At 43.4% G+C, this 27,611-nt stretch overlaps 1 protein-coding gene across 2 annotated transcripts in view; it reads left to right on the forward strand.

The window, feature by feature from the left end:
* ipo8 (importin 8) overlaps window positions 1-18,112 on the forward strand; it is a 46,694-nt gene extending 28,582 nt beyond the window's left edge. For both annotated transcript variants that reach the window (XM_061714642.1, XM_061714643.1), the window contains exons 18-25: window positions 2,007-2,132; window positions 4,179-4,276; window positions 4,361-4,456; window positions 5,424-5,644; window positions 8,648-8,853; window positions 10,690-10,902; window positions 16,003-16,132; window positions 17,672-18,112. In XM_061714642.1, the coding sequence (XP_061570626.1) occupies window positions 2,007-2,132; window positions 4,179-4,276; window positions 4,361-4,456; window positions 5,424-5,644; window positions 8,648-8,853; window positions 10,690-10,902; window positions 16,003-16,132; window position 17,672 (1,091 nt within the window). In that variant the 3' untranslated portion in view covers window positions 17,673-18,112. The remainder of the gene's footprint in view (window positions 1-2,006; window positions 2,133-4,178; window positions 4,277-4,360; window positions 4,457-5,423; window positions 5,645-8,647; window positions 8,854-10,689; window positions 10,903-16,002; window positions 16,133-17,671) is intronic.
* Window positions 18,113-27,611: the final 9,499 nt, after the last annotated feature.

Here is a 27,611-nt window from a genome sequence, read left to right on the forward strand (position 1 = left end):
AAAGAAAGAAAGAAAGAGAACGAGCCTGAAAGAAAGAAAGAAACGAGCCTGAAAGAAAGAAAGAAACGAGCCTGAAAGAAAGAAAGAAACGAGAAAGAAAGAAAGAAAGAACGAGAAAGAAAGAAAGATATGAGAAAGAAAGAAAGATATAGAAAGAAAGAAAGAAAGAAAGAAAGAAACGAGCCTGAAAGAAAGAAAGATATGAGAAAGAAAGAAAGATATGAGAAAGAAAGAAAGATATGAGAAAGAAAGAAAGATATGAGAAAGAAAGAAAGATATGAGAAAGAAAGAAAGATATGAGAAAGAAAGAAAGAAAGAAAGAAAGAAAGAAAGAAAGAAAGAAAGAAAGAAATGAGCCAGAAAGAAAGAAGGAAATGAGCCAGAAAGAAAGAAAGAAAGAAAGAAACGAGCCTGAAAGAAAGAAAGATATGAGAAAGAAAGAAAGATATGAGAAAGAAAGAAAGATATGAGAAAGAAAGAAAGAAAGAAAGAAATGAGCCAGAAAGAAAGAAGGAAATGAGCCAGAAAGAAAGAAAGAAAGAAATGAGCCTGAAAGAAAGAAAGAAAGAAAGAAAGAAAGAAAGAAATGAGCCAGAAAGAAAGATATGAGAAAGAAAGAAAGAAAGAAAGAAATGAGCCAGAAAGAAAGATATGAGAAAGAAAGAAAAGAAAGAAAGAAAGAAAGAAAGAAAGAAAGAAATGAGCCTGAAAGAAAGATATGAGAAAGAAAGAAAGAAAGAAAGAAAGAAAGAAAGAAAGAAAGAAAGAAATGAGCCTGAAAGAAAGATATGAGAAAGAAAGAAAGAAAGAAAGAAAGAAAGAAAGAAAGAAAGAAAGAAAGAAAGAAAGAAAGAAAGAAAGAAAGAAAGAAAGAAAGAAAGAAAGAAAGAAAGAAAGAAAGAAAGAAAGAAAGAAAGAAAGAAAGAAGAAAGAAAGAAAGAAAGAAAGAAAGAAAGAAATGAGCCAGAAAGAAAGAAGGAAATGAGCCAGAAAGAAAGAAAGAAAGAAATGAGCCTGAAAGAAAGAAAGAAAGAAAGAAAGAAAGAAATGAGCCAGAAAGAAAGATATGAGAAAGAAAGAAAGAAAGAAAGAAATGAGCCAGAAAGAAAGATATGAGAAGAAAGAAAGAAAGAAAGAAAGAAAGAAAGAAAGAAAGAAAGAAAGAAAGAAAGAAAGAAAGAAAGAAATGAGCCTGAAAGAAAGATATGAGAAAGAAAGAAAGAAAGAAAGAAAGAAAGAAAGAAAGAAAGAAAGAAAGAAAGAAAGAAAGAAAGAAAGAAATGAGCCTGAAAGAAAGATATGAGAAAGAAAGAAAGAAAGAAAGAAAGAAAGAAAGAAGAAGAAAGAAAGAAAGAAAGAAAGAAAGAAAGAAAGAAAGAAGAAGAAAGAAAGAAAGAAAGAAAGAAAGAAAGAAAGAAAGAAAGAAAGAAAGAAAGAAAGAAAGAAAGAAAGAAATGAGCCTGAAAGAAAGAAGGAAAGAAAGAAGGATAAAATCTGAGTCATTCCAGTTTTGCAGTACAGGTGTAACTCATTGAATTGGTTTTTATTAATTCAATTTAATCGGTGTAGTTTAGTAGTATTTAGTATCTTTTAGAGCAGTGTTTTGGGGGCTCCAAAGACTGAATGTGGTGATAGATTTATAGTTACAAAGGTGGAGTATTTTTTTTATCATCATTTTTATCGTTATCGGGATAAATGCCAGAAATTATCGTGATACATTTTTTAGTCCATACCGCCCATCCCTATTTCCTGCCATCTGTTCTTTTAATTATTTCCAGGTCCTCCAAGCTATTTATTAAATAAATGGTCTCTGCTCTTGACCAGCGTTTACTGCGTGCTGCCATCTTGAACTCCAACTGAATTAGCTTGTGTTGAACTGTGCTATACAAATAAACTTACCTTGCCACATGCTCATCCTCCACCTGGACAGTTTGCCCCACCATGTTCATTAAACCCCATCCTGCTGCCGGTACATTTGTCCAGACCAACGTTTCTGTCTGTTCCAGAGTTTTACGAGGAGATCCTGTCGCTGGCGTTCGGCCTCACCTGTCAGACCATCTCACCTCAGATGTGGCAGCTGCTGGGCGTGCTCTACGAGGTTTTCCAGCATGACTGCTTCGACTACTTCACAGGTAACTTCCACACTGACCCACAAACATGGCACCTTACTCAGTTCCATGGTTTCTGCAGGTCTCTCGTCTGCTTTGTTTCTTGAGTAACATGCTGTCATAAGCATATCAGATCAACTCAACTCACAAAAAATAGTTGTTGCATCTCCTGTCCATTCTGTTGCCCAGGTCGGTACTTTTCAGTCCAGGGCTTGAGACTGAGCCTCGGTGAGCCTTGTAGCACCCTATAATTTAATAATTTCCTGAAAATGTAATAAAATTTGCACTTAACTCAATCGAAAATGTAATAAAATCCAATAATGTTATAACTTCATCAATAATGTAATAAAATATCCTGACTGATATTGTTATAACATTTTTACCGATAATGTAATACCTTACTACATTATTGGGAATTTATTACATTTTCAGGTGGGTCTTTTTTTTTTCTTTCCAAAACTGATAATGTAATACTTGACAAATAATGTAATATATATGTTCATTTTCAGTCCAGACTTCTACATTTTGTGTTTTAAGTATCTAAGAATGTTATATACGCTGGATTTGAAACACCAGAATGACTATTGGGTTAAATTGCAGACTTTGAGTACCATGTATTAAATTCCCCATAATGTAATAAGGTATTTTTTTTTTTTACTTTTTAGTATTGTTCTTTTTTTAATTTGCATATTCGAAATAAAGCTCAATAATATTACTATATCCATCAGGATATTTTATTACATTATTGGTGAAATGATTACATTATTGGGTTTTATTACATTTTCGATTGAGTTAAGTGCAAATTTTATTACATTTTCAGGCGTTATTACATTTTAAGGAAATTATTACATTATAGGGTGCTACAAGCCTCTTGTGGCGCTTTTCAACTAGTACCTACTCAGCTCGACTCGACTCGGTTTGGTGCTTTCCCACTAGGGGTCTAACGTGCCGAGTACCGTAGATACTTTTCTGTAACTATTCTGCCGAGGTTCTAAGCTGCTGAGTCGGCTGTATCTGACATCATCACACTACAGACCACCGATTGGTCGGGGGGTTGGAGTCAGACGTCTGAGTCAGGAGGAGGAAATCAGAGAAAGAGACTCTGATGGATTCTTGTTCATTTTATTTCACCAGCAACGGCAGCAAAAGTCTGTTTTATGATCCAACTCTGAGGTGCAGATGTTCATAAACCTGGTGCTGAGGAGAGAATTAAAAAGGGATCTAGACGAGCTCTGTCTCTTCATAGCTGCTCACGGCTCCAGATGACTTTTCAGCAGCGCCGAGACACACTAACAAAAAAAAGCGTCACCGCTTGAAGCTTCTCTCACTCTCATTTTTTAACTTGATATCAAACACAAGCCACAGACCCAGCAGCACATCTATCATCTCCTCCAGGTTCTACATCTTTAGTGTTGTTGTCTTCTTCGTTTAGATACACAATCAAATACGTCACAGCAGCTTCTCCAACCTCCTACTTCTGCTCCAGGTGCTGAATTGTTATGGAAAAGAAACCAGGCCGAGTTGAGTCGAGCTAAGTTGAGTAGAGCTGAGTAGGTGCTGGTGGAAAAGCGCCATTTGCGTGAGGTGTAGACATTGTACAGGATATTGTTTCCTCGTGTTGGAAAGTTGATGTGTCTGTGAAGTTGTTGAAACACGATCTTGGGGTTGGCGTGGTTGAAATCCCCAGGCAGGGTGAGGAAGGCGGTGGGTGTGCTGTCTGCTGGTCACTGATGTGCTGATGGAGTTCTGGTCCTGACTCGGTCTGGACCTGGTTCTGAGTCCTTTCATCTGTAACCTCTGAGTAACTTCTGAGATCCTCCCATAAGCCTCTATTCTTCTTGTTGACCATCTCTTTTAAGTCACTGGTGTCCAGGGTTTGGTACCTGAACAGCCCCTGACTGCCCTGATAGAGATGGCGTTCTCTACACAGGTTACAGAGGCTCTTTACAGGATCAGCGGGGATCAGTTTGTCATCTCTAAACACTGTGTGACTTGTGCAAATGTGTGATTTTTGTTTCCTTCAGCCACGATGACGGTTCAGCTTCCTACTGAAGAGCTTTTGTGTTACAGATATGATGCCTCTACTTCACAACTACGTTACTGTGGATACGGACATGCTCCTGTCCAACCCCAAACATCTGGAGGTTATCTACAACATGTGTAAGAAGGTCAGCAGCGGTGTATAGTTGGACACATATCCCAGCGAGCAGCAGTGATGATGCCGCCAGCTTCTTACCTGTGACCATTTCCAGGTGCTGACGGTGGATGCAGGTGAGGACGCAGAGTGCCACGCAGCTAAACTCTTGGAAGTCATCATCCTGCAGTGTAGAGGGAGAGGCATCGACCAGGTGAGACTCTGACTTTAGCAGTGCAGCTGCACTAGAGATAGTCAGGGGGCAAGTGAAATAAATAATGTATTTTGCTATTTCATGAAAAGTATTATCTTATTTTGAATTTGATAACAGCGAGACGCTTCAGAAACAATGGGACTTGTTTGTTGCATTCTGTTTTTAATTTCAGTTGGCTGGGGATCGATTCAAATATGAAGAATCGATTCCGATTCTTAAGATTCAGAATCGATTATCAAGATATTGCGATATTGATTTGGGTTAGTGTTATTAACTGTTTTTTGAGCTGTTGCATGAATGATATGACTGTAGTTCTGCAACATATTACTACTAGTATTATATTGAGATTCAACAGCAAGTATTGCAGCTAATGATGCTGTAAGGACCAATCAGCTCCCAGAATGCTGATAGAACTGCTTTCAGAAACATCGTGGGTCAGAATTATCAAACAGATCCAGGGCAGCAAACGTATGAAATCGCTTTTATTTTTTCCCACATTCCGTTTAAATTTTTTCCATTTTCGGCCTATTTCGGTTTTTCATTTTTTTTCAAGTATTTGGTTTTTAGCATTTTATGCAAATGTAACCCCAAGACCGTATATAAAGTGATGAAATATAGACAATTTATGCAATTATAACTGAAAACTTTAATGTTTTCTTACCGTTAAACATATATAAAGGCAAAAACATGGCAGTAGTTATTCTTGTGTCCAACAAAACATTCGTTTTTTGGGCATAAACAAAAAAATACCAAAAATTGTAATGTAATGATGAAAAAAAAATCGATCTTTAAACATACGAATTGATTTTTAGGAATTAATATGAGAATCGGAAAATCGATTTTTTTTCAACACAGGCCTAGTCAGGATCAACACTTGGATCCATGGGTGGTTTCAAGTTTGAATTCATAGTTGTAGCCACGCTTGAACTTGTGTTTGTGATAGTCACCCGTCTGTGTTCTTCTGCAGTGCATTCCTCTGTTTGTGGAGACGGTGTTGGAGCGTCTGATGCGGGGCGTGAAGTCCAGCGAGCTGAGGACCATGTGTCTGCAAGTGGCCATCGCTGCTCTTTACTACAACCCCCATCTGCTCATCCACACCATGGACAACATGCAGCTGCCGCACAGCCCACAGTCCATCACAGCCCACTTCATCAACCAGTGGATGAACGACACCGAGTTCTTCCTAGGGTGAGTCAGCGTTCTCTCAGTTCTTCCTAGGGTGAGTCAGCGTTCTCCGAGTTCTTCCTAGGGTGAGTCAGCGTTCTCCCAGTTCTTCCTAGGGTGAGTCAGCGTTCTCCGAGTTCTTCCTAGGGTGAGTCAGCGTTCTCCCAGTTCTTCCTAGGGTGAGTCAGCGTTCTCCCAGTTCTTCCTAGGGTGAGTCAGCGTTCTCCCAGTTCTTCCTAGGGTGAGTCAGCGTTCTCTGAGTTCTTCCTAGGGTGAGTCAGCGTTCTCCCAGTTCTTCCTAGGGTGAGTCAGCATTCTCTGAGTTCTTCCTAGGGTGAGTCAGCGTTCTCTTGAGTTCTTCCTAGGGTGAGTCAGCGTTCTCTTGAGTTCTTCCTAGGGTGAGTCAGCGTTCTCCCAGTTCTTCCTAGGGTGAGTCAGCGTTCTCTTGAGTTCTTCCTAGGGTGAGTCAGCGTTCTCTTGAGTTCTTCCTAGGGTGAGTCAGCGTTCTCCCAGTTCTTCCTAGGGTGAGTCAGCGTTCTCTGAGTTCTTCCTAGGGTGAGTCAGCGTTCTCCCAGTTCTTCCTAGGGTGAGTCAGCGTTCTCTTGAGTTCTTCCTAGGGTGAGTCAGCGTTCTCCCAGTTCTTCCTAGGGTGAGTCAGCGTTCTCCCAGTTCTTCCTAGGGTGAGTCAGCGTTCTCTTGAGTTCTTCCTAGGGTGAGTCAGCGTTCTCTTGAGTTCTTCCTAGGGTGAGTCAGCGTTCTCCCAGTTCTTCCTAGGGTGAGTCAGCGTTCTCTTGAGTTCTTCCTAGGGTGAGTCAGCGTTCTCCCAGTTCTTCCTAGGGTGAGTCAGCGTTCTCTGAGTTCTTCCTAGGGTGAGTCAGCGTTCTCCCAGTTCTTCCTAGGGTGAGTCAGCGTTCTCTTGAGTTCTTCCTAGGGTGAGTCAGCGTTCTCCCAGTTCTTCCTAGGGTGAGTCAGCGTTCTCCCAGTTCTTCCTAGGGTGAGTCAGCGTTCTCCCAGTTCTTCCTAGGGTGAGTCAGCGTTCTCTTGAGTTCTTCCTAGGGTGAGTCAGCGTTCTCTTGAGTTCTTCCTAGGGTGAGTCAGCGTTCTCTGAGTTCTTCCTAGGGTGAGTCAGCGTTCTCCCAGTTCTTCCTAGGGTGAGTCAGCGTTCTCTGAGTTCTTCCTAGGGTGAGTCAGCGTTCTCCCAGTTCTTCCTAGGGTGAGTCAGCGTTCTCTTGAGTTCTTCCTAGGGTGAGTCAGCGTTCTCCCAGTTCTTCCTAGGGTGAGTCAGCGTTCTCTTGAGTTCTTCCTAGGGTGAGTCAGCGTTCTCCCAGTTCTTCCTAGGGTGAGTCAGCGTTCTCTTGAGTTCTTCCTAGGGTGAGTCAGCGTTCTCTTGAGTTCTTCCTAGGGTGAGTCAGCGTTCTCTCAGTTCTTCTTAGGGTGAGTCAGCGTTCTCCCAGTTCTTCCTAGGGTGAGTCAGCGTTCTCTCAGTTCTTCTTAGGGTGAGTCAGCGTTCTCTTGAGTTCTTCCTAGGGTGAGTCAGCGTTCTCCCAGTTCTTCCTAGGGTGAGTCAGCGTTCTCCCAGTTCTTCCTAGGGTGAGTCAGCGTTCTCTTGAGTTCTTCCTAGGGTGAGTCAGCGTTCTCTTGAGTTCTTCCTAGGGTGAGTCAGCGTTCTCCCAGTTCTTCCTAGGGTGAGTCAGCGTTCTCTGAGTTCTTCCTAGGGTGAGTCAGCGTTCTCCCAGTTCTTCCTAGGGTGAGTCAGCGTTCTCTTGAGTTCTTCCTAGGGTGAGTCAGCGTTCTCCCAGTTCTTCCTAGGGTGAGTCAGCGTTCTCTTGAGTTCTTCCTAGGGTGAGTCAGCGTTCTCCCAGTTCTTCCTAGGGTGAGTCAGCGTTCTCTTGAGTTCTTCCTAGGGTGAGTCAGCGTTCTCCCAGTTCTTCCTAGGGTGAGTCAGCGTTCTCTTGAGTTCTTCCTAGGGTGAGTCAGCGTTCTCTCAGTTCTTCTTAGGGTGAGTCAGCGTTCTCCCAGTTCTTCCTAGGGTGAGTCAGCGTTCTCTCAGTTCTTCTTAGGGTGAGTCAGCGTTCTCTTGAGTTCTTCCTAGGGTGAGTCAGCGTTCTCCCAGTTCTTCCTAGGGTGAATCAGCGTTCTCCCAGTTCTTCCTAGGGTGAGTCAGCGTTCTCCCAGTTCTTCCTAGGGTGAGTCAGCGTTCTCTCAGTTCTTCTTAGGGTGAGTCAGCGTTCTCCCAGTTCTTCCTAGGATGAGTCAGCGTTCTCTTGAGTTCTTCCTAGGGTGAGTCAGCGTTCTCCCAGTTCTTCCTAGGGTGAGTCAGCGTTCTCTTGAGTTCTTCCTAGGGTGAGTCAGCGTTCTCCCAGTTCTTCCTAGGGTGAGTCAGCGTTCTCTCAGTTCTTGCAAATAGCTGGGGAAGTATTAATCCAACCAAGTTCAGTGTCACAACGTGGCGTGAAATCAGTAACTAGACTCTTCTCCTCCATTGGTCCCCGATGGTGGAACGACCTACAAACTCTGTCTGATCTGCAGGTCTGGACCTACTTTTAAGAGCAAGCTAAAGACTCAGCTCTTTAAGGAGCAGTTCTGCATCTAGTAAGATGCACGCACTTATGACAAGATGGTGACTTCTTAGACGTAGCTTTCTTATTTAAAGAAGGAAAAAAAAGAAAAAATAAGTCACTTTGGATAAAAGCGTCTGCTAAATCACAGTAGTAGTAGCAGTGTCTTTGTTTACAATGGCTTTTAAAATTTGTTATCAGACACGTATCTGCACCTCTGATGACGAAGGAAATTTGCCGTTGAAATGTGTAGTTTACAGTCCGAAGAACCACCTGGTAATTCACTAATGCGTATTATGCAGATGATAATCACGTTAACCAGGCGTTAACCAGGTGCGTGGAGTTTGGAGTGACACACAATACCGATGCCTCCATCAACATGTCTGAACAGAAACATGCCAGTCCAGTTTTAAATGCCTCTAAATGCCCCCCATCCATGTGGATAAATATTCTCCCCTCCCCTCCTTAGACTCCACGACCGGAAGATGTGCATCATCGGCCTGAGCGTGCTGATGGAGCTGCCCGGACGCCCGGCAGCCATGGAGAGGGTCGCAGCTCAGATCGTCCCCTCCATCCTTCTCCTCTTCCTTGGGCTCAAACACCTGTACTCCTCCCGTCTGGTGGACAAGCCGGATCTGCTGGCCCGCGCTGGGGCTCCGGAGGAGGAGCAGAACGGTAAGAGGGGTTAAGAAGTAGCAGGAGGCTGATGGGCACAAGATGTGAGTGGAGGACATGGAGAAGGAATGGGAAAGGAATATTCATAGAGGGAAAATGGCTAATCGTTAGTGAAAGCTAGTACGATATTCATCAACACTACATTCATATTATTTACCGTGCTGCCTTTATACTATACCTACTATACTATATTTATTCTACATATGCTACACTATATTTGTACTACATCTACGACAATACCTGCTACTTTTATGCTCCATGTGCTATACTACATTTATACTACATCTACTGTAGGGCTGTAGTATAAATGTGTGTCAGTGTTAATTGATTGAAATGGAAAGACGGGGATGGGGGTTTTGGATTACTACAGCTGACAGACGTTCACTACTGTACATCCCATGGAGATCATGATTATGAAGAACATGAGTCGACCCATGCAGGGTCTGACATGGAACTAAGGGTAGCACTCCTACATACATACTGTCATCTACTATACACGTACATAATGTGTTTATGTGTGTGTGTGTGTGTGTGTATATATATATATATATATATATATATATATATATATATATATATATATATATATATACACACATTAGGGGTGTAACAATATATCGTGCCACGAAATTTCGCGATACAAAGACGTCACGATACGTGTCGTGGAGGTGACAAACTGTATTGCGATATTGGGACAAATTTATACAGTCAAAACAAGCAGACGCTGATTTCTTTTTTCAATGTAGTGATTTTGTTTTAACCCAAGAGGGCGCCAAAGCAAACCTCTCCATCCCTGCTACATCGGTTCCAAAAAAAATGTGGATATGCTAATATTTCTGAAGAAGAATATGTCCATGTCTCAGGCTGGAGCAGGTGAAGCTCTGAGCTCTGGCACAAGCTAAATAACAGTCATGTTGCATTTTGAGTTTGGGACTTTTCATAGTTTATTTATTTACTTTTATTTAATTTTACTTGTTAAATTTCTGGAAAAGAAAAAAGTCAAGTCATACATGAGAGAAACTATTCAGTTTGTGGCTAAATATTTGTACTTGTATGAAACTGAAGATGCATAATGCAAACCTGACATTTACTTTTAGTTCAGTTTATGGAAAATGGTTGGCCTGGCTTTCTCTTTAGAACTTAAACAGTTATAAAGCTTTACAAACTGTAACACTAGGGCAAACGCACAGCATTGTTTTGTATTTTGTGTCTTTCAAATAAAAGACCATTTTTTCCAGTCATATGTTCCTCATTCAAGGTTGTTAAAAAAATACTGCTATAATATCGTATCGTTATCGTGACCTCAATATCGTGTATCGTACCGTATCATGAGATTAGTGTATCATTACACCCCTAGTATATATATATATATATATACAAATATTAATAAAGTAATCTTTCTCTTACCATTAACCAGCTGAGATTTTTCTTTGCATTTTAAATACATTTGTTCTGAAATCACAACCCAGGACCAAGCGAGCTGCTCTATTCTCTTTGAAGTTTGTTTATCATGTCTGCTGTGTTTGACCAGACCACTGGGCCGTAGTCAAGAGTCTACAAAATTAAAGCTTATTTCATTGATTTAGTTGATTTTAGTGACAAATATGTCCTGCATCTTCTAACGACAGAGATGCCACTTCCCATTTTACTAAGCATTTTATTTATACAGTATGTGTTTTCCATGAAAGTTTGTCATCTATGACAACTCCCAGCAGTTTGGTCTCTTGAACTTGATTGAACGTTACTGGTGGTTAAAGCTTTACTCGAGCCCGAGACCTTACTGGTGCTTGAACCTGAGACCTAGGATGACCCGTAGTGCTTTCTGTCTCTCGTCAGAGGAGATTCCCAGCGATGAAGACGAGGTGACGGAGAGCCAGAGACAGACGTCGGCCATGGTGGCCAGCCAGGGGGGCGGCGATGACGACGAGGAGGAGGACGACTACTGGGATGAAGATGGCTTTGAAGGAACCCCCCTGGAGGAGTACAGCACACCGCTGGACTACGACAACGGAGAGGACGAGTACGAGTTCTTCACGTCGGCGCTGCTCAGTGAGTGGATTCACCAGACTCTTTAACCGACTCTAACCTGTCGTGTTCATCCACCACATCCTGTTGGAGCTGTACGGGTGCAAGACAGCAGAACCTCGTGGATTGTGTGTTTTTACATGAAAACTCCACCGTGAGAAGGAAAACCTGAGTTGATGGAAGCTCTTTTATAAAAACACTTATTCACACAATATTTCAATTAAAACTAAACCAGTGTTTCAGACAATATGCACTAGAGCAGTGATTCTTAACCATAGGGCCGCGGCCCAATGTTGGGCCGCGAGCGCCATCTAGTGGGCCGCAAAAAAAAAATCAGTTTTGTAAGTGTGGGCCGCGAGGGCCGCGGGACTGCATAGCAACTCCCGACCAAATGAGGAAAAGACACTCAGCTAGCTGTACGTGTAATAGTAAGAGAAATTGTGTGTTTTTACAGAAAAAAATCCTTTATTTTGCACAGAGTAGGTTTAGATCCGCCAGGATCAGGGATCCTACGGCGTAGGGTCTGCGTCGATTTACGCGGAACCATAATTCAGGCTTAAGGCGGACGTAATTGAAGCCACCATGAGAAGGGGGAAGGGGGGCGTGATTTGCCAGTGATTGCCCGGCGGTGGCTCTGTGGGGCTCGCTGCCGAGAAGGAGACGAGACTCCCGGGGGAGCTGCCCCGCAGAGGCGGGCCGGAGAGCCGGAGGAGCCGCCCGACTGAGCGGGAGCCGACGCGTCCCCGCGGCCGCGGAGCCCGCTGCCGCTCGGGCGGCGGCGGGTTCCGTCGTTACTGCTGAAGGATGGTAGATGCGTGGGCTGAAGTGTCTGCTGGACTGGACTGTTGCAAAAGCATCGGAAAGTGACTGGGCTGCAGCGCGGAGAGCTGCGGGCTCGGATGAAGCCCGACACGCTGAGTCCTGACAACTGATTAATTTAATATCTTAAATAAAATAAATCTTAAAACACCCATGTTTGAGTCCAGATACAGCTGTGAGGCAGCTTTCTCCACAATGAACATAATTAAAACTAAATATCGTTCCAGGTTCACCAGCAGCACCTTCACATGAGAACCTGACACCATCCAGCCCAGATTTAAAGTCCTGACAGGAGAAAGCTCAGTTATCTCACTGAACAACAGAAAGTGGAGGCATAAGATTATAAGAGGGGAAGAAAGAGAAACTGCAAAACTGTTCAATTGTTAAGATGTGTTTATATTCATTTAGTATAAAAATGTGTTGAGACAATTAAAAAAGAAAAGGGGAAATACAAACTGCTGGTAGAGAAATAAAATAAGATAGCATTTGAAAAATAAAATAAAATCAATTTTATTTTTAAGAGAAAAAAATATGTGTAATTCAAGTTACACGTGTTAAGTGGCAAATATTTTTGAAATGTACTTTTTTTAATCTAACAGTCAGATGCAGATGTTGATACAACTATGAGGCTACTTGAATATATACACACACATAATATATATATATATATATATATATATATATATATATATATATATATATATATATATATATATATATATATATATATATATATATATAATGATGTTCTGGACCTTCGCTTGAGTACATTTTCTCTAAATGGACCTCTTAAAGTTTTAGTTGAATACCCCTGCTATACAATTTTAATATTTAATGGGCCCCGGGCCACTCTGTACTGAAAAAATTGGGCCCCAAGGTCAGAAAGGTTAAGAACCCCTGCACTAGAGGGCTGTGTTGGGATTGGGTCCCGCAGGACCCAACACAAACCTGGCGGGAGCGGGCGGTTTGAACTTTGCTGCAGGCGGCTAAAATAAACACTGCAGGATCAGGTTGTAGTCTAGCGACAAGATGGAAATCAATGACATGGAAAAGAACCTCAAACAAGGTCTTTTCAAAACAAAGACAAAGCAAGGCCAGTCAGATATTTGGAGAAACTGCGTTTAGTGTCTGTGGAGCTTGATTTTATTCCTTATTGTTTATTTTGTTTGCTGGTTTCTGTAGGACTTTGAGATTATTTTATGCTTTACAAATACTTTTTTTTTTTAATTATTATTATTATTATTATTATTATTATTATTATTATTATTATTATTATTATTATTATTATTATTATTAGGGCCCGAGCACCTTCAGTGCGAAGGCCCTATTGTATCTGTAGGAATTTTTCTTTTTTCTTTCTTTGTTTCTTTCTTCTGACGAAAGGAGGGCCTTTTTGCCCCCCTAAACGTGCCCAAAAAGTCACCAAATTTTGCATGCAAGTCAGGCCTGGCGAAAAATTTGATATTTAATGGTTTACATTAATGGGCGTGGCAAAATGGCTCAACAGCGCCCCCCGGAAAACTTTGTGCCTCAAGCCCCACAATACAGTTTGACGTACATGCACGAAAATCGCTACACACCTGTATCAGTACACAACCTAAAGAAAAGTCTCTTGGCGACATGGCCGAAACCGAACAGGAAGTCAGCCATTTTTAATTAATCGTGTCACTTTGGCGCAATTTATGCCATTCCTTCGGCAGTTAATAAGGCCCGAACCGTAACGTGCCCCCAAGTGTGTTATACATCAAAATGTGCGTCTCCATCCTGCGACAACACGCATTACTTTTCTCTTTCAAAAGCGTTACCGTGGCGACGCTAGATGCCAAAAAGCGCGCCCACCCTTCATCTGGTTGGTTCAGACAGAAAAAACTTTGCGCCTCAAGCCCCATAATACGGTTTGACGTACATGAACGAAAATCGGTACAGACCTGTATCATGTTGCAACTAAAAGAAAAGTCTCTTAGCGCCATGGCCGAAACCGAACAGGAAGTCGGCCATTTTGAACATTCTGAATTAATCGCGTAATTTTGGAGCAATATGAGCCATTCCTTCGAGAATTAATACGGCCCGAACCGTAACGTGCACCCAGGTGTGTTATACATCAAAATGTGCGTCTCTATCTTGCGACTACACGCATTACTTTTCTCTTTCAAAAGTGTTACCGTGCCGACGCTAGACGCCAACAAGCGCACCCCCCCCCCTTCATCTGATTGGTCCATATTTGATAGTTCCCCAAAAGGCACCAAATTTGGCATGCAAGCCAGGCCTGGCAATAAATTTGATATTTCATGGTTTGCATTAATGGGCGTGGCCTAACGGCTCAACAGCGCCCCCCGGAAAACTTTGTGCCTCAAGCCCCACAATACGGTTTGACGTACATGCACGAAAATCGCTACACATCTGTATCATGGCACAACTTAAAGAAAAGTCTCTTGGAGCCATGGCCGAAACCGAACAGGAAGTCGGCCATTTTGATTTAATTGTGTAATTTTGGCGCAATTTATGCCATTCCTTCGGCAATTAATACGGCCCGAACCGTAATGTGCACCCAGGTATGTTATACATCAAAATGTGCGTCTCCATCCTGCGACTACACGCATTACTTTTCTCTTTCAAAAGTGTTACCGTGGCGACGCTAGACGCCAAAAGGCGCGCCCCCCCTTCATCTGATTGGTCCATATTTGATAGTCACCAAATTTTGCATGCAAGCCAGGCTTGGCGATACATTTGATATTTCATGGTTTGCATTAATGGGCGTGGCCTAACGGCTCAACAGCGCCCCCTAGAATACTATTCTCTGCCATAACTTTTGAATGGTTTGACATAAAGAGTCGTGGGTGTCATGGGACTCGGTATTGAGTCCTTTACCATAGTTGGTGAAAATTAGCCCCGCCCCTTCTTCTGATTGGTTGTCCCTATTTCCCGCTATAACTTTTGAATGTTTTGACATAGAGAGTAGTGGGTGGTGTCATCTGACTCTGTATTGAGTCCTTGAGCTTCATTGGCCTGAATTAGCCCCGCCCCTTCTTCTGATTGGTTGTCCCTTTTTTCTGCTATAACTTTTGAATGGTTTGATATAGGAAGTCATGGGTGTGTCATTTCTGATATGCTTATGGGGGGCGGTGAACGTGAGTGCGAGGGCCCGTTCATCGCTGCTTGCAGCTTTAATTATTATTATTATTATTATTATTATTATTATTATTATTATTATCATTATCATTATTATTATGGGAAGAGAGACGAGGGATTGGAACCTCAGTCAGTCAGCAACATTCTCTTCCTTCACAGCAATGTAATGGACAAGTGATTCATTTGTTAAATTAATTAGTTTCATTCGTTAACGTTGTCTATTTTATGTTATTTATTAGTATTATTTGAGCCACTCACAGCTACTCTCGTTGCTATAACCCCAATCACATAATTGATGTGCGAAAGGCGAAATACAGTAGCTTGTGCGATGACAATGATGGATTTGCATCTAACTTTGGGTCAGGTGACCTATGAACTGTCAATTATCCATCAAGCTCCACAATGATCATGTTAAAGGAGCATGAGGCTCCTTTTAAGAAATGAGACTCTCTAGCACCACCCTTCACCACGACGGCCGTCGGGGGTACTGCAGCCAACAGTGAAGCCGGCAAGGGAGAACGGGGAGAACGCACATGCAGCGTCATGTAACGTCACATCCGCAGCCCAGCGCGGGAAATTCCGGCCCGAATTGCAGCACATTTCGCAGCACACAGCCTGTTCAAGGCAACGGAGAGATACACTAGAGGAATCATTCTTTTGGGTTTGGAACGCTTCATCTGACATTATTACTAGAAAACTTAAAACGTATACGCATTTTTTTCATAAATCCTGCCTCAATCCTGCCTCAAGCTCCTTTAACATTAAATAAGATAGATTTATCTGGGACATTTCTCTTGCGGGACGGGAGAAGAAACAAAAGTTTGCGGGTGCGGGTGGGAGTGGATATAAACACTGCGGGAGCGGGCGGTAATGGTCAGAAATTCAGCGGGATGAAGAAAACAGTCCCACGCAGAGCTCTAATATGCAGCAAACATAACCTTTCCAGGTCCCATCAGCTTTGTCTTGATGAACATGTAAATAGTGACTTCTTTAGAAGGTGGTAAAAGGAGTAGAGACCTACAACCTTTTTCAGTTTGTAACAGGTGATAGGAAATCCTCAAGAACCAGGTTAGTAGCAAATATGTTCCTGCTTGATTTGTTCAGGGTTAATAAACAGGTTCATGTGGAACAAGATGCTTCCATACCATCACCTCTGAGTAAACCTGTTTGTTTTAGGGATCCAGAACTCTGATGCTGCATGGTACCAGTGTTTGACGACTCCGCTCAGCGATGACCAGAAGAAGCAGCTTCAGGAGATCTACAGCATTTCACAGCAGAGACGGAGCACTGCAGCCAAGGGCCACTGGTGAGCAGCCCCGACCCGTCACTCTGTCTGTCTCATTACTCCTCACCGCAATCCAGAAGCTGCTGCTTGAAATGTAGACATGTCAGACTTAGCTGGGATCCATTCATGAAGTCTGTTTATGAAGGCTTTATAGAAGAGTCAGGAGTTGGTGATGTCAGTTAACGTGGTCAGTTAACGAGGTCCGTTCATGAGGTCAGTTAACAGTTATGAGGTCAGTTAATGAGGGCTATTTGTGAGTTCAGTTAGCAAGTTTCGCTAATGAGGTCTGTTCCTGAGGTCAGTTAAAGAGGTCAGTAAATGATGTCTATTTGTGAGGTCAGTTAACGAGTTCAGTCAGGGGTCAGTTCAGGTTGTCAGTTTGACGTCCATTCATGAGGCCTGTTCTTGAGGTCAGTAAATGAGGTCTGAGAATGAGGATGGTTCTTCCTAGGTATAGTTCTGACCATAGATCTCTGATCGGTGCTATCCGGTGCTATGTTACCCTATCGACCCTCGCGGACCCTGAGGTCCTTTGAGGCCTCAGAACCAGGACACACGGGGAGGCGGCGTTCAGTTTTTATTGTCCCCGATTGTGGAACAGCCTCCCGGAGAACCTCAGGGCCGCAGAGACTGTTGATGTTTTTAAAAAGAGGCTCAAGACCCATCTCTTTAATCAGGCTTTTAACTGACTCATTTAACTCTTTTAAATTTCTTATGCTCACCCTGATTTTTATTGGATCTTACTGCTCTGTTTTATATTAATCTTTAGTTTATCCTGTTTTATCACATTTTATTTTCATTGTCTTATCTCAATGTTTTATCTAAATGTTTTAGTCGTTATTTATGGTCTATTTTATACATTTTACTGTCTTATTCCTTTAGTTTTTAATGTCTTGCTTTCTAGACATACTTTTAGGATTTTACGTTATGTTATACTTTTTAAACTCTTTTAGTGTATTTTATCCTGTTTTCTTGCAGCTTTTATCTCCAGTGTTTCCTCATGGGGAGCCTCCATGCTGGGAGTGACTCTGGCCTGCAGGGGGTCGTCCTGGGGGTGGTTCTGGCCCGGATGGTTGTGGAGCTCTGCACCACGGCTTCACCGCTGTGGTGTGGACTCCTCTATCCGTCCGGGCCGGGATGGTCTCTGTGGCCCCCCCCCCCCCTTGTAGCTGCGGGCTATGAGACCTCCTGGCGTGGACGGCTCCCTGTTACCGTTTCCTCACCTGGATCCTCTGTGCCTAGCCATGTCTACACCATGTGTCTGCGTGTGTGTCTGTGTGTATAACCTAGGTGAATTGTAGTGTGCTTGTGTCTGTGTGTGTGTGTGCGGGGAGGGGGGAGGGGGGCAGGGTATTAATACGTTTTATGTTTATTTGTTTTATGAAAAGCACTTTGTGTTGCATTTTTTGTATGAAAGGTGCTTTATAAATAAAGTTTGATTTGATCTGATCAGTGTTACCAGACCAGTCCAGGTGTCGGTGTTGCAGGTCCAGTTCCAGGATCTTCTCAGGATCCTCCTCCGTTCCTCTGAACCTCAACCTTTTCTCTTTGTTCTCTCAGAACCCCGAGGAGAGAGACAGAATCAGGGGGAAGTTTTTAAAGCGGGGTGAGTGGAGCCGTGAGACGCTGCTCTGACCTGACCTGGACTGGGTTCAGCTCGCTCCACCAGCTCAGCTCAGCCCAGACCAGCTCTAATGGACCTCACCAGGATGGCGTTCCAGGGTTCCATCGAGACTCCGGGGTTCCAGGATGTAGAGCTGCTCAGCCCGTCTTCATCTTTGTGGTGGAACACCCGTTCATCACTGGAGTGGGGGGGTCAGGGTGCCTTGTTCTTAGACTGCAGACGGACCAGCCGGTCTGATGTCAGAGGACTCCAGCGGTCGATGTCACATGTCTGACATGTGAAGTGGGCGGGGTCTCTGTGTTGGGCCCTCTGGCTTTTGTTTTTGTAACTTTTTCAGAAGTGATTTAAGAAAAACCATAAAAGTTTATGTAACAGTCCCCGACTCGTGTATTTCTCTCCAACAACACTGATTCTGAAGCAGACGGACAGTCAGAAGCTCCGAACTCACCTGGAGGACAGGTAGGTGTTGACTGTGAGCAGCTCACATGCTACAGGAAATTCATCCACATTCATGCTCTGAGAAAGTTGCTTTCATCACCGAAAATTATGACTAAATATCGTCGTCATCGAACCTTTATCACCTGAGGAAAACGAGACGAGACGCAAGGAGAATGCTGGTCATGTGACGATAACGATAATTAACCCTTGTACTGTCCTCGGGTCAAAATAACCTAATTCTCCTTCCTTCTTTCCTCCTGCTCTCTCCTTCCTTCTTCCCTTTCTCTTTTCTCCCTTCCTTCCTTCTTTCTTTCCTCCTTTCCTTCCTTCTTTTTTCCCTTCCTTCCTTCTTTCCTATTTTTCTCCCTTCCTTCCTTCCTTCCGCCCTCCCTCCCTTCCTTCCTTCCATCCTTCCTTCCTTCCTTCTTTTTTCCCTTCCTTCCTTCTTTCCTCCTGCTCTCTCCTTCCTTCTTCCCTTCCTCTTTTTTCCCTTCCTCCCTCCCTCCCTCCCTTCCTTCCTTCTTTTCTCCCTTCTTTCCTTCCTTCCTTCCTTCCATCCTTCTTTTCTCCCTTCTTTCTTTCCTTTTTTTCATTCTTTCTTCCTTCCTTCTTTTCATTCTTCCTCACTTCCTTCCTTCCATCCTTCTTTTCTCCCTTCCTTCCTTCTTTCTTTCCTTCTTTTCATTCTTCCTCACTTCCTTCCTTCCATCCTTATTTTCTCCCTTCCTTCCTTCCTTCCTCCCTTCTCTTCCTCCTTCCTTGACCCAAAGACAGCACAAGGGTTAAATATATAATGCAATATCGTAGATGAATAAAAACAAGACTAAAATGTAGATTACGAAATAAAAACTGATAAAATGTGTTTTCATTTTCGTTGACCAAAATGAGATGAAATGTTCTACCAAAGATCCTTAATGTCCATGTTTTCATTAGTTTCTCTGGTTTAACGTCCATGTTTTCAGTAGTTTCTCTGGTTTAATGTCCATGTTTTCAGTAGTTTCTCTGGTTTAATGTCCATGTTTTCAGTAGTTTCTCTGGTTTAATGTCCATGTTTTCAGTAGTTTCTCTGGTTTAATGTCCATGTTTTCAGTAGTTTCTCTGGTTTAATGTCCATGTTTTCAGTAGTTTCTCTGGTTTAATGTCCATGTTTTCAGTAGTTTCTCTGGTTTAATGTCCATGTTTTCAGTAGTTTCTCTGGTTTAATGTCCATGTTTTCAGTAGTTTCTCTGGTTTAATGTCCATGTTTCCAGTAGTTTCTCTGGTTTAGTTCTGCTGGGTGACGTTAGTCCTCAATCCCAGTCGCTGCAGCAGGAATCAGATCCAGAAGATGCAGCTGCAGAGTTAGAGGCTGATGCCGTTAACGCAGAGCTCTAGTTAACATCCATTAAAAACAAAGTTACATAGAGAAACACAGGGATCTACTCTGGGGCTGGAGAAGAAGAAGATCCATCTTTGGATACACTTTCCTACATAGACGTGGAAAAGAAAACCCAATGTGTCATCGAAAACACAACACTAGTGAGAGGTCACAACAACTTGTTTGGACCAGCAGTAACTGTTCTCAAATACTGAAGTCCAGTCCTGTAATTGTGCGTGCGTGCGTGCAGATAAACTAAACACACAGCAAACTCCACTTTAAGGGCAATGAGGGTCGATGAAACGTGTAAATTATGAGTAAAAGTGATAAATCAAAGTGATTAAACTGAACCAGAGATTGTGACGAAGGACAATATTGACGTGGTTTTATGGAGAAGAGGAATCTGCGTGGGCACACAGACGGATAATCCACATTCCTGAGTGACGGATCACATTCATACGTATTTATCTTTCTATCCAAATCCCCACGGATCCATAAAATGAAGTCAACAAATGCCATTCATATTGATACGAAAAGGGAAGTCCAAAGTTTGTTTTTTTTTTGCTGATAAATACAGTGGTAACAGATTTTCAGCTTTTTCGGGAAGTGATTATTTTTTTCTTATTTCATGATAGTAACCTAACTGCAAGGTGCTTTTATGGAGTGACCGCTGTAATTTCAGTTTATGTCCAGTAGAGAGCAGCAGCGTCTTTGTGATGAGGCCCCAGTCATCCTGTTTGTGGCATAAAAGATGACAGAACAGTGGAGGTTGTTAGAGAACGGTTGCAAAAAGTCCCAGAAGGTGCAACAGATGTGGGACAAACCATGAAACCAAGCACTGCAAGTTTAATCAGAAGCACCATGAGAGCTAGTAGTCTGACAATGTACAACACACACCATGAGATGGGTTCTCTTTGAACAGAAAAGAGCTAAAGATGAATGGACAGACTAACAAAGTGAACACTGGCTGCAATCAGGACATCAAGTCAATGAGAACATGTGAAAAGCTCTTTGACGACAACCCAGACGTCATAGCCATTTGGTCGGGAGTTATTTCAGTACCTCCCGTCTTTAGCACCTGAACCAGTGATTAATGTACAAGTGGACGTAACTAACATTTCTTTTTGAGTATTGACTTGCAACTGGCCTTGAGGTGCCACCACAGGATGAGACATATTACGGTCTCTGGAAAACACCTAGAGACGGTTCTAAAAACCTGGTTTTGGGCAGGATAGGTGTTGTTCCACATCACAGGCATTGTCTACTAGAATATTGTGTATGTGAAGTCATAATTTGCTCAGCCAAGCTTAAGTGGTTTGAAGATTCCTGTAACACATTTGGTTGGTATTTGTTGTGTCCACAGCAGTAGACTGTTCAATGGGTCTCAACTGAAATGATGGGCAAACTTCCTGGATAGGTCACTAAACATCTCTAGTCTTAGCTCAGGCTATGTGTGTTTTGGTACCCAACCAAAAGGCAAAAACGAGGTCAGAGTTCATGAGTAAAAGTGTGTTTTATTTATATCCACATTAAAAGTTGTATAAAGAGTTGCTGCAGCTGTTGGAAGCGAGTGCTGGACAGGTCAGCCAGACAGTTCCTGCTAGGATCCATGCTGCAGTTGGACCCGGCTCCATTTGGAGTCTTGACGAGCACCCGCAGGCTGTGGCTTGTACACGGCCAGCTGCTGGCTAGGTGGCGCCAGGATCTGAACCGGCTTCTGGATCCTCACTTGCTCAGCAGGATCCCCAAACCTCCTGATGGGAGAGCCACCGAGGTGCTGAGGAATGTTGTAGACCGTGGCCGGACCAGAACCTCCAGCTCTGCCCCCGGGGACTCCAAGAGGGCCCTGGGCTGGGATCCTGAATTTGGGGATACCTGCACTTCCTGGGGTTCCAGTACCAGTCTGAGGGGAGCCGTGAGCTTTAGAGCGCCGCCGTGACGCCCTCTTTGCTGGAGCGCGAGCGTATGTCTGCATCCGTACATGGCTTCCACCTGGAGAAGCACCAACCGGGCTGAACAGGACAGAGCCCTTCTGGTTGTAGCTGGAGGGACTTTTAGCAGCAACGCTAGAAGGTTTCCGAGCTGCAGACGGGAGAGAAGCCGACCCAGAGGAGGAGCTTCCTGTAGGACCAAACATGGAGGCAGCGCTCCGAGGTCGAGGCTTGACAGCAGGTAGCAGAGCCTGCTGAGCTGACCCAGCTCCAGTTCTGCTCTTCTCACCTGGACCCTGCTGGTTCCGGTTCACAGCAGTGAAGAGGACAGATGTCCTTTGTAGCTCAGGTTGGACATTGTCCTCGTTGGACACCGAGCTGTCTAGCATCGGTCCTACAGAGTTCTGGGCTGGCTGGAAAGGAGTTTGTGTGTAGTCCCTGGTTGAAAGTCCTGGACCAGAACCCCTTTGGACCGCAGCGGCGATGCTGAAACCACGACTCTGGAACGGACGTGGAGACACAAAGACTTGTCTGACCTGGTTCTGGGGAGAGCCACCAAGTCTCCTTGGACTGCCATCTTGGTCCAGGAAGCCAACGTGCCTGTTGTCTTTGGAGCTCTGGGCTGCAGGATAGAGACCGTTAATCTGACATGAACCACAGCAGCAGGTGGACAGGTGTCGTACTCACCTGCTGAGGTCCAGAGGCAACGTGCACGCTCTGCTTGAGCCAGACAGACCAGCAGAATCCTGCTCAGGAACCAGGAGACCAACAGTCAGGAGAATAAAACCAGATCTACATGTCTGAAGAAGCTGCAACAACATACCCCAAACCAAGTCCACAAGCCATCTCCAGGAGTCTTCAGTCTGGTCCAGCACCAGGAAACACACTGAAGCTGTCCCTGTTGGTCTGGGTCTTATTGAAGCTGCAACCAATCAGTGTTTGATGAAGATGTTCTGCAGGTGTTGCTGCAGAGAGGTCGGGGTGGAGGCTTTAGAGCAGGGGTGTCCAAAGTCGGTCCTCGAGGGCCGGTGTCCTGCAGGTTTTAGATGTTTCCCTGCTTCAGCACACCGTGATAAAAGTAGCTGTGTCACCAACAGAGTTGTCTAGACCTTGATGGCAAGCTGGTGACGACCAGTAATTTGAATCAGGTGTGTTGATGCAAGGAGACATCTAAAACATGCAGGACACCGGCCCTCGAGGACCGGAATTGCCTACCCCTGTCGTAGAAAGGGAGACACACGTCTGTCAGGCTGGTACCAGCTGACACGACTGTAGTGGGTTTTTGGTCAACAGTTCCTGCCGTTTTTAGGACGTTGGCTGTCACAGAGACGTTTTTTTTTAGAATCACGTTTGTACAACTTGACTTTATTTCTGCAGCGCAAGAATCAGATCGTGATGCTTCATGTTTTAAATATAAGTATAAGTTGTTGACATTGTTATACTTATGAGAGAGGTGATTGTAAACATCCACAATGCCAACTATAAGACTCTACAAAGTACATTGGTCTTAATCCGTTAGTATATAATACGCGTGACAGTAAAGCGGAACAAGGAGCCGTTTTTCGTCCCACCACCTTAAGTTATGGTGTCGGTTATTAAAATACAAACAAGATAAAAAAGAGCAAAGAACAACGATACCCATAATGCAATGCGGTCAACACAACTACAGCACGCTACTCTGTTGTCTTTTACGGCTTAAATCGAAAGAAATGCCCCCAAATAAATTATTTTCAGGCCTCAACTTCTAACAGGAGCGTATCGAGCTCACGTGGATGTTTTTTTTTTATTTTTTCACTTGTTTTTGTAAGTTCCTTGTTTGGATGATTCATTCTCATAAACTGAGCTTTCAAAGACAAAACACCCGCCTGCTGCTTTGTACCCAGGCTTAGGCTAATGTTTCCATCACACACAGCTGATTTATTGATCTGTGGATCGGACAGAAGCAGGCAGGTCTTCATGGTTTTCATGGTTCACCACATCATCATCATCTTCATCCCTGTTCACCTGTGGAAACATCCAACAGAGTTCATGTGTCATGAGACAACACTGCTCCTCCCTCCTTGTCTTGTGTCTCCCGTCTCTTGTGTGGCTGCTCTGGTGTTCCTGGTTAGGAGGTGTGTTACCGGGGCAACGGCTGACACACCTGAGCAGTTACCGGGGCAACGACTGACACACCTGAGCAGTTACCGGGGCAACAGCTGACACACCTGAGCAGTTACCGGGGCAACGGCTGACACACCTGAGCAGTTACCGGGGCAACGGCTGACAAACCTGAGCAGTTACCAGGGCAACAGCTGAATCCTCAGACTGAACGTCAATGTTCTTGTAATTCATGTTTTGACCACAAGAGGGAGATAAAAGATCATATTTACATGGTAATGTACTGTTCTTAATGGTTCCTATGAAATTGGTCTACAATTATAAACTCTTTTATATCAATATCTGAATGAAAACCAGAAAATCATCAATTGATAACATTTATAAAAGTTATCAGCTATTAATTGTTATTTAATGTCTCGTAAGTCAACTAAGACAACAATAATGATTGACTCTGGTATTTAGGTTTATTAACAGAAAATCAAGAATAATCAGCTGGAAATGTTGATGGAAATGAACAAACAGGAAACATTTGAGGAACATGGATATTCCATATTTATTTATATTTTAAAGGTAGATATATATATAAAATATTAGTGAAGATACTCACATACTGCTGCATTGGCAACTGAACATCTGGAACAAAGAATGTTACATTCTTAGAGTTAGTTGACAAGATAACACATTTATTATCTTTATTGTGTCATTATTATTAATAATAATATAACTTCTGACTAACTTGTTCATTAATGAGTCACTTATGTTACATTTCCAGTGATGCTGGAGGGAAGAAATAGTTTCTACTTCTTCCTCTTTTCTCTACATGTGCAGCTTTGACGTCTTCTCTTCAAGTCTAGTTTAGATCATTTTATTCTGCAGTAGTTCTTTCAAAACCAGCCGATGAAATCCAACATCTCAGACCGTCACTGACTCTCAGATCCAGAGGATGTTGTCCACCAGTCTCCACGCCATTTTCACAAACAATAGCATCTTTAACTGCTTTATTCCAGTTTGAGAACACAGTTTGTTGATTTTGTTTCAGAGTTTAACTCAATCTAACTTCAGAAACTAAATAACAACCTGACAGACAGTCTGTTGTGGAAAAACCCATCAAATGCTCTTTAATGTGTTCTTTCCAACTAGGTGAATAACTGGACTGAAACTGAATATCTAAGTTACCAAGAATAAGACTTGAAAAATGATCCAGATTTCACTAGATTTAATTAAACAATTGCATGCAAAAGGCCGGAACATAAATGAGGCGTCTCGATGCAGAATAACAATGAAACAGAGGAAGAAGAATGATTTCAAGGCATAAAGGAGGATTCATTCTTACGATTCGAGTAGACAAAAACATCTTTAAGGTCAGTGTTCATCTTTCTTTGAGCAGACTACCAGTCTGTACATTTAGCCGGGCCAAGGCTATTATTTTGCTGCTCTCAGCAGTTTTGGTTTAATCAAGTAGCCAAGGGAGAATTTTCCATCACGTGGTCAAACAAACCTGTTTGATTTTAGGGATTGTTCATTTTAACTTTCCTCCTGTAAATGATGAGAATCATAGCGATGCTGACCAGAACCACCATGAGCCCCCTGACCACCAATCCAATAATCAATCTGGTATTGATCACACTGGAATCTGGGATCAAAGGAGTCAACAAAATGATCAGAAAGTCAATATTAACACTTTAACTGATTAAAAGTGTGAAGTCTAAAAGAGAGTTTTGAGCACGTGCTTCTTAAATGTGGCAAGTATGAGGTTGAAAGGAAGGCTTTAAGAGACAGGGGGTACGAGCTGGACGTGAATGGAGTTTAGAAGGTTGTTAGGGAGCAGTGAGAACATGAGGGATTATTACAGGACACTCCTTGTCTTTATTAAAGAGACAGGGCCAGACAAAAGGATGGGATGGGATTATCTTATTTTATTTATTTATTGTTCTTTTGTTTTCTTTCTTTTCTTCCCCTATCATTTTCCTTTGAGTTAGACTGTAACCTGATGTATTACCAATCCTGATGTTACTCACTCCGGTACAGTAGGTGGCGGTATAACCTAATAACGTTGGTTGTGATCCGCCAATAAACCTAGAGAAGAAGAAGAAGAACGTCGTATCCATGGATGTATTATATAACTGGATACCGGATCGAAAATGGCCGCCCATTCATTTCAATCATGGATGTATTATATAACTGGATACCGGATCGAAAATGGCCGCCCATTCATTTCAATGGAGTTTGCTCACCCAGCGCATCCGCCGAAAAAATTTCTGACTTCCTGGTTTACTTCCTGGTACACGGGCCCATAGAGCATGCGCAGTTGAGTCACCTCCCATGATGCTCTGGGGCCTCCCATCATGCCCCGGGGCAATGTGAACGAGCGCTGCGCGCTCTGGACAAGCGCTGCGCGCTCATGAGTCCTTCAGACCGGTAATGATAGATGTACACAATGAAATTAGGGATTTATAGGGCAAATCAACCGATGCTGTTCTCAAAGTCATGGTTATAGACTATACATGGTTCATTTGTGTGTGTTTTTTAATTAAAGATAAAACGAGTCATTTTTATTTAAGATGAGACACCCCAGGTTAATAGGCTAAAATAGGATAAAAATGTAAATAGCAGGTATCACCATGAAACTTCCCAAGTTTATTACTTACATTAAGACAAATATTTTTTGTATTACAAGTTTTGTCAAGTATTATGTTTGAATATGTCAAATATTATGTTTAAATGTGGTTAATTTACTGCGTTACACAGAGGCTACGCCGTAGGCTCCGCGGCTCCGCGGCTCCGCGCACCCTACGGCGTAGGAGCCGCGGACTGCCCACTGCCCACTGCCCTGCGGGCACTGCCCGGCTTCGCAGTGCCCGCGGAGCTGCGGAGGCGCAGCTTCCCCGGGAGCACTGTCATAAAATAAGCTGAGGATTAAGGGTTAAGATGATGTTAAACACATGACATCTAAAACTCCACGGCACCGTCGCAACAACTACGACACATCTCTCTCCCTGCACGTTTGCTCAAACCTGATGGAGGTCAGTTTTATTGTGAGGTGGGGATCTCACGCCACAAGCTCATTTTGTTAATATTGACCCTCATTTAGTCCCGTGCAGGGCGCTGCCTCCAAATGAAAGAGCAACAGAAGAATACATATTTGAAGTGCGTTAGGTGTGTGTGTGCAGGAGGATCTCAGTGGAAACACCCACACCTGCGCCTCCGCGGAGCCGCGGAGCCGCGGATGATCTACAGGATCATTAGAATGCTTATGAATGTGGTCGAAAACGCAGATCTTCGGTTATGTGTGGATGCAAATGTTTTTATAAACGGAGGGGGGGAAATATTCGTTTTTAAAAATACCCGGCTACGTGTGGACAGGGTCTTAGACTTGTGTTATTCCTGCCTGATATCTTATTTTCACAAACCATACACCGTTGGCTACAACGGAAATGTTTAAGTACAAGAATGACAAACCATTATTATTCTTGCTATTAAACATTTCTGTTTGGTGCAAATTGGCAATGCAATGTGTTTCTGAGTGATAATTCCGCCGAACGGCTTAGTTTCAGCCATCCTCGTTCCCGAGACACACACGACCGCGCTTTGCGAGTGCACGGCACAGCCGTGACGTCACGCCCAGAAAGAGACTTTTCTTTGACTTTTCTGGCCGTTATAAAACATTTTTGACGGATATAAAGTCCATGACTTAAAAATATAGAATACAAAGATTAGTAATTGGTGGTGATTACAGCTGGAGGTGTCCTGTGAACAGTTTTAGAGGCTTCTCTTTTACTATTGCGGTCTATGGGAAAAAAGCTTTCTGGGCCCCATGGGATTTTTTGTTGCAGTACCGCGGCTGGCCACTGGAAAAAATCGGCGTGCCTGCTGAGCGCGAGACTGGGGGCCTGGCATCCGCCGAAAAAATTTCTGACTTCCTGGTTTACTTCCTGGTACACGGGCCCATAGAGCATGCGCAGTTGAGTCACCTCCCATGATGCTCTGGGGCCTCCCATCATGCCCCGGGGCAATGTGAACGAGCGCTGCGCGCTCTGGACAAGCCCTGCG

The sequence above is a fragment of the Cololabis saira genome, chromosome 23 (assembly GCF_033807715.1).
Source record: "Cololabis saira isolate AMF1-May2022 chromosome 23, fColSai1.1, whole genome shotgun sequence".
In the NCBI taxonomy this organism is placed as follows: domain Eukaryota; kingdom Metazoa; phylum Chordata; class Actinopteri; order Beloniformes; family Belonidae; genus Cololabis; species Cololabis saira.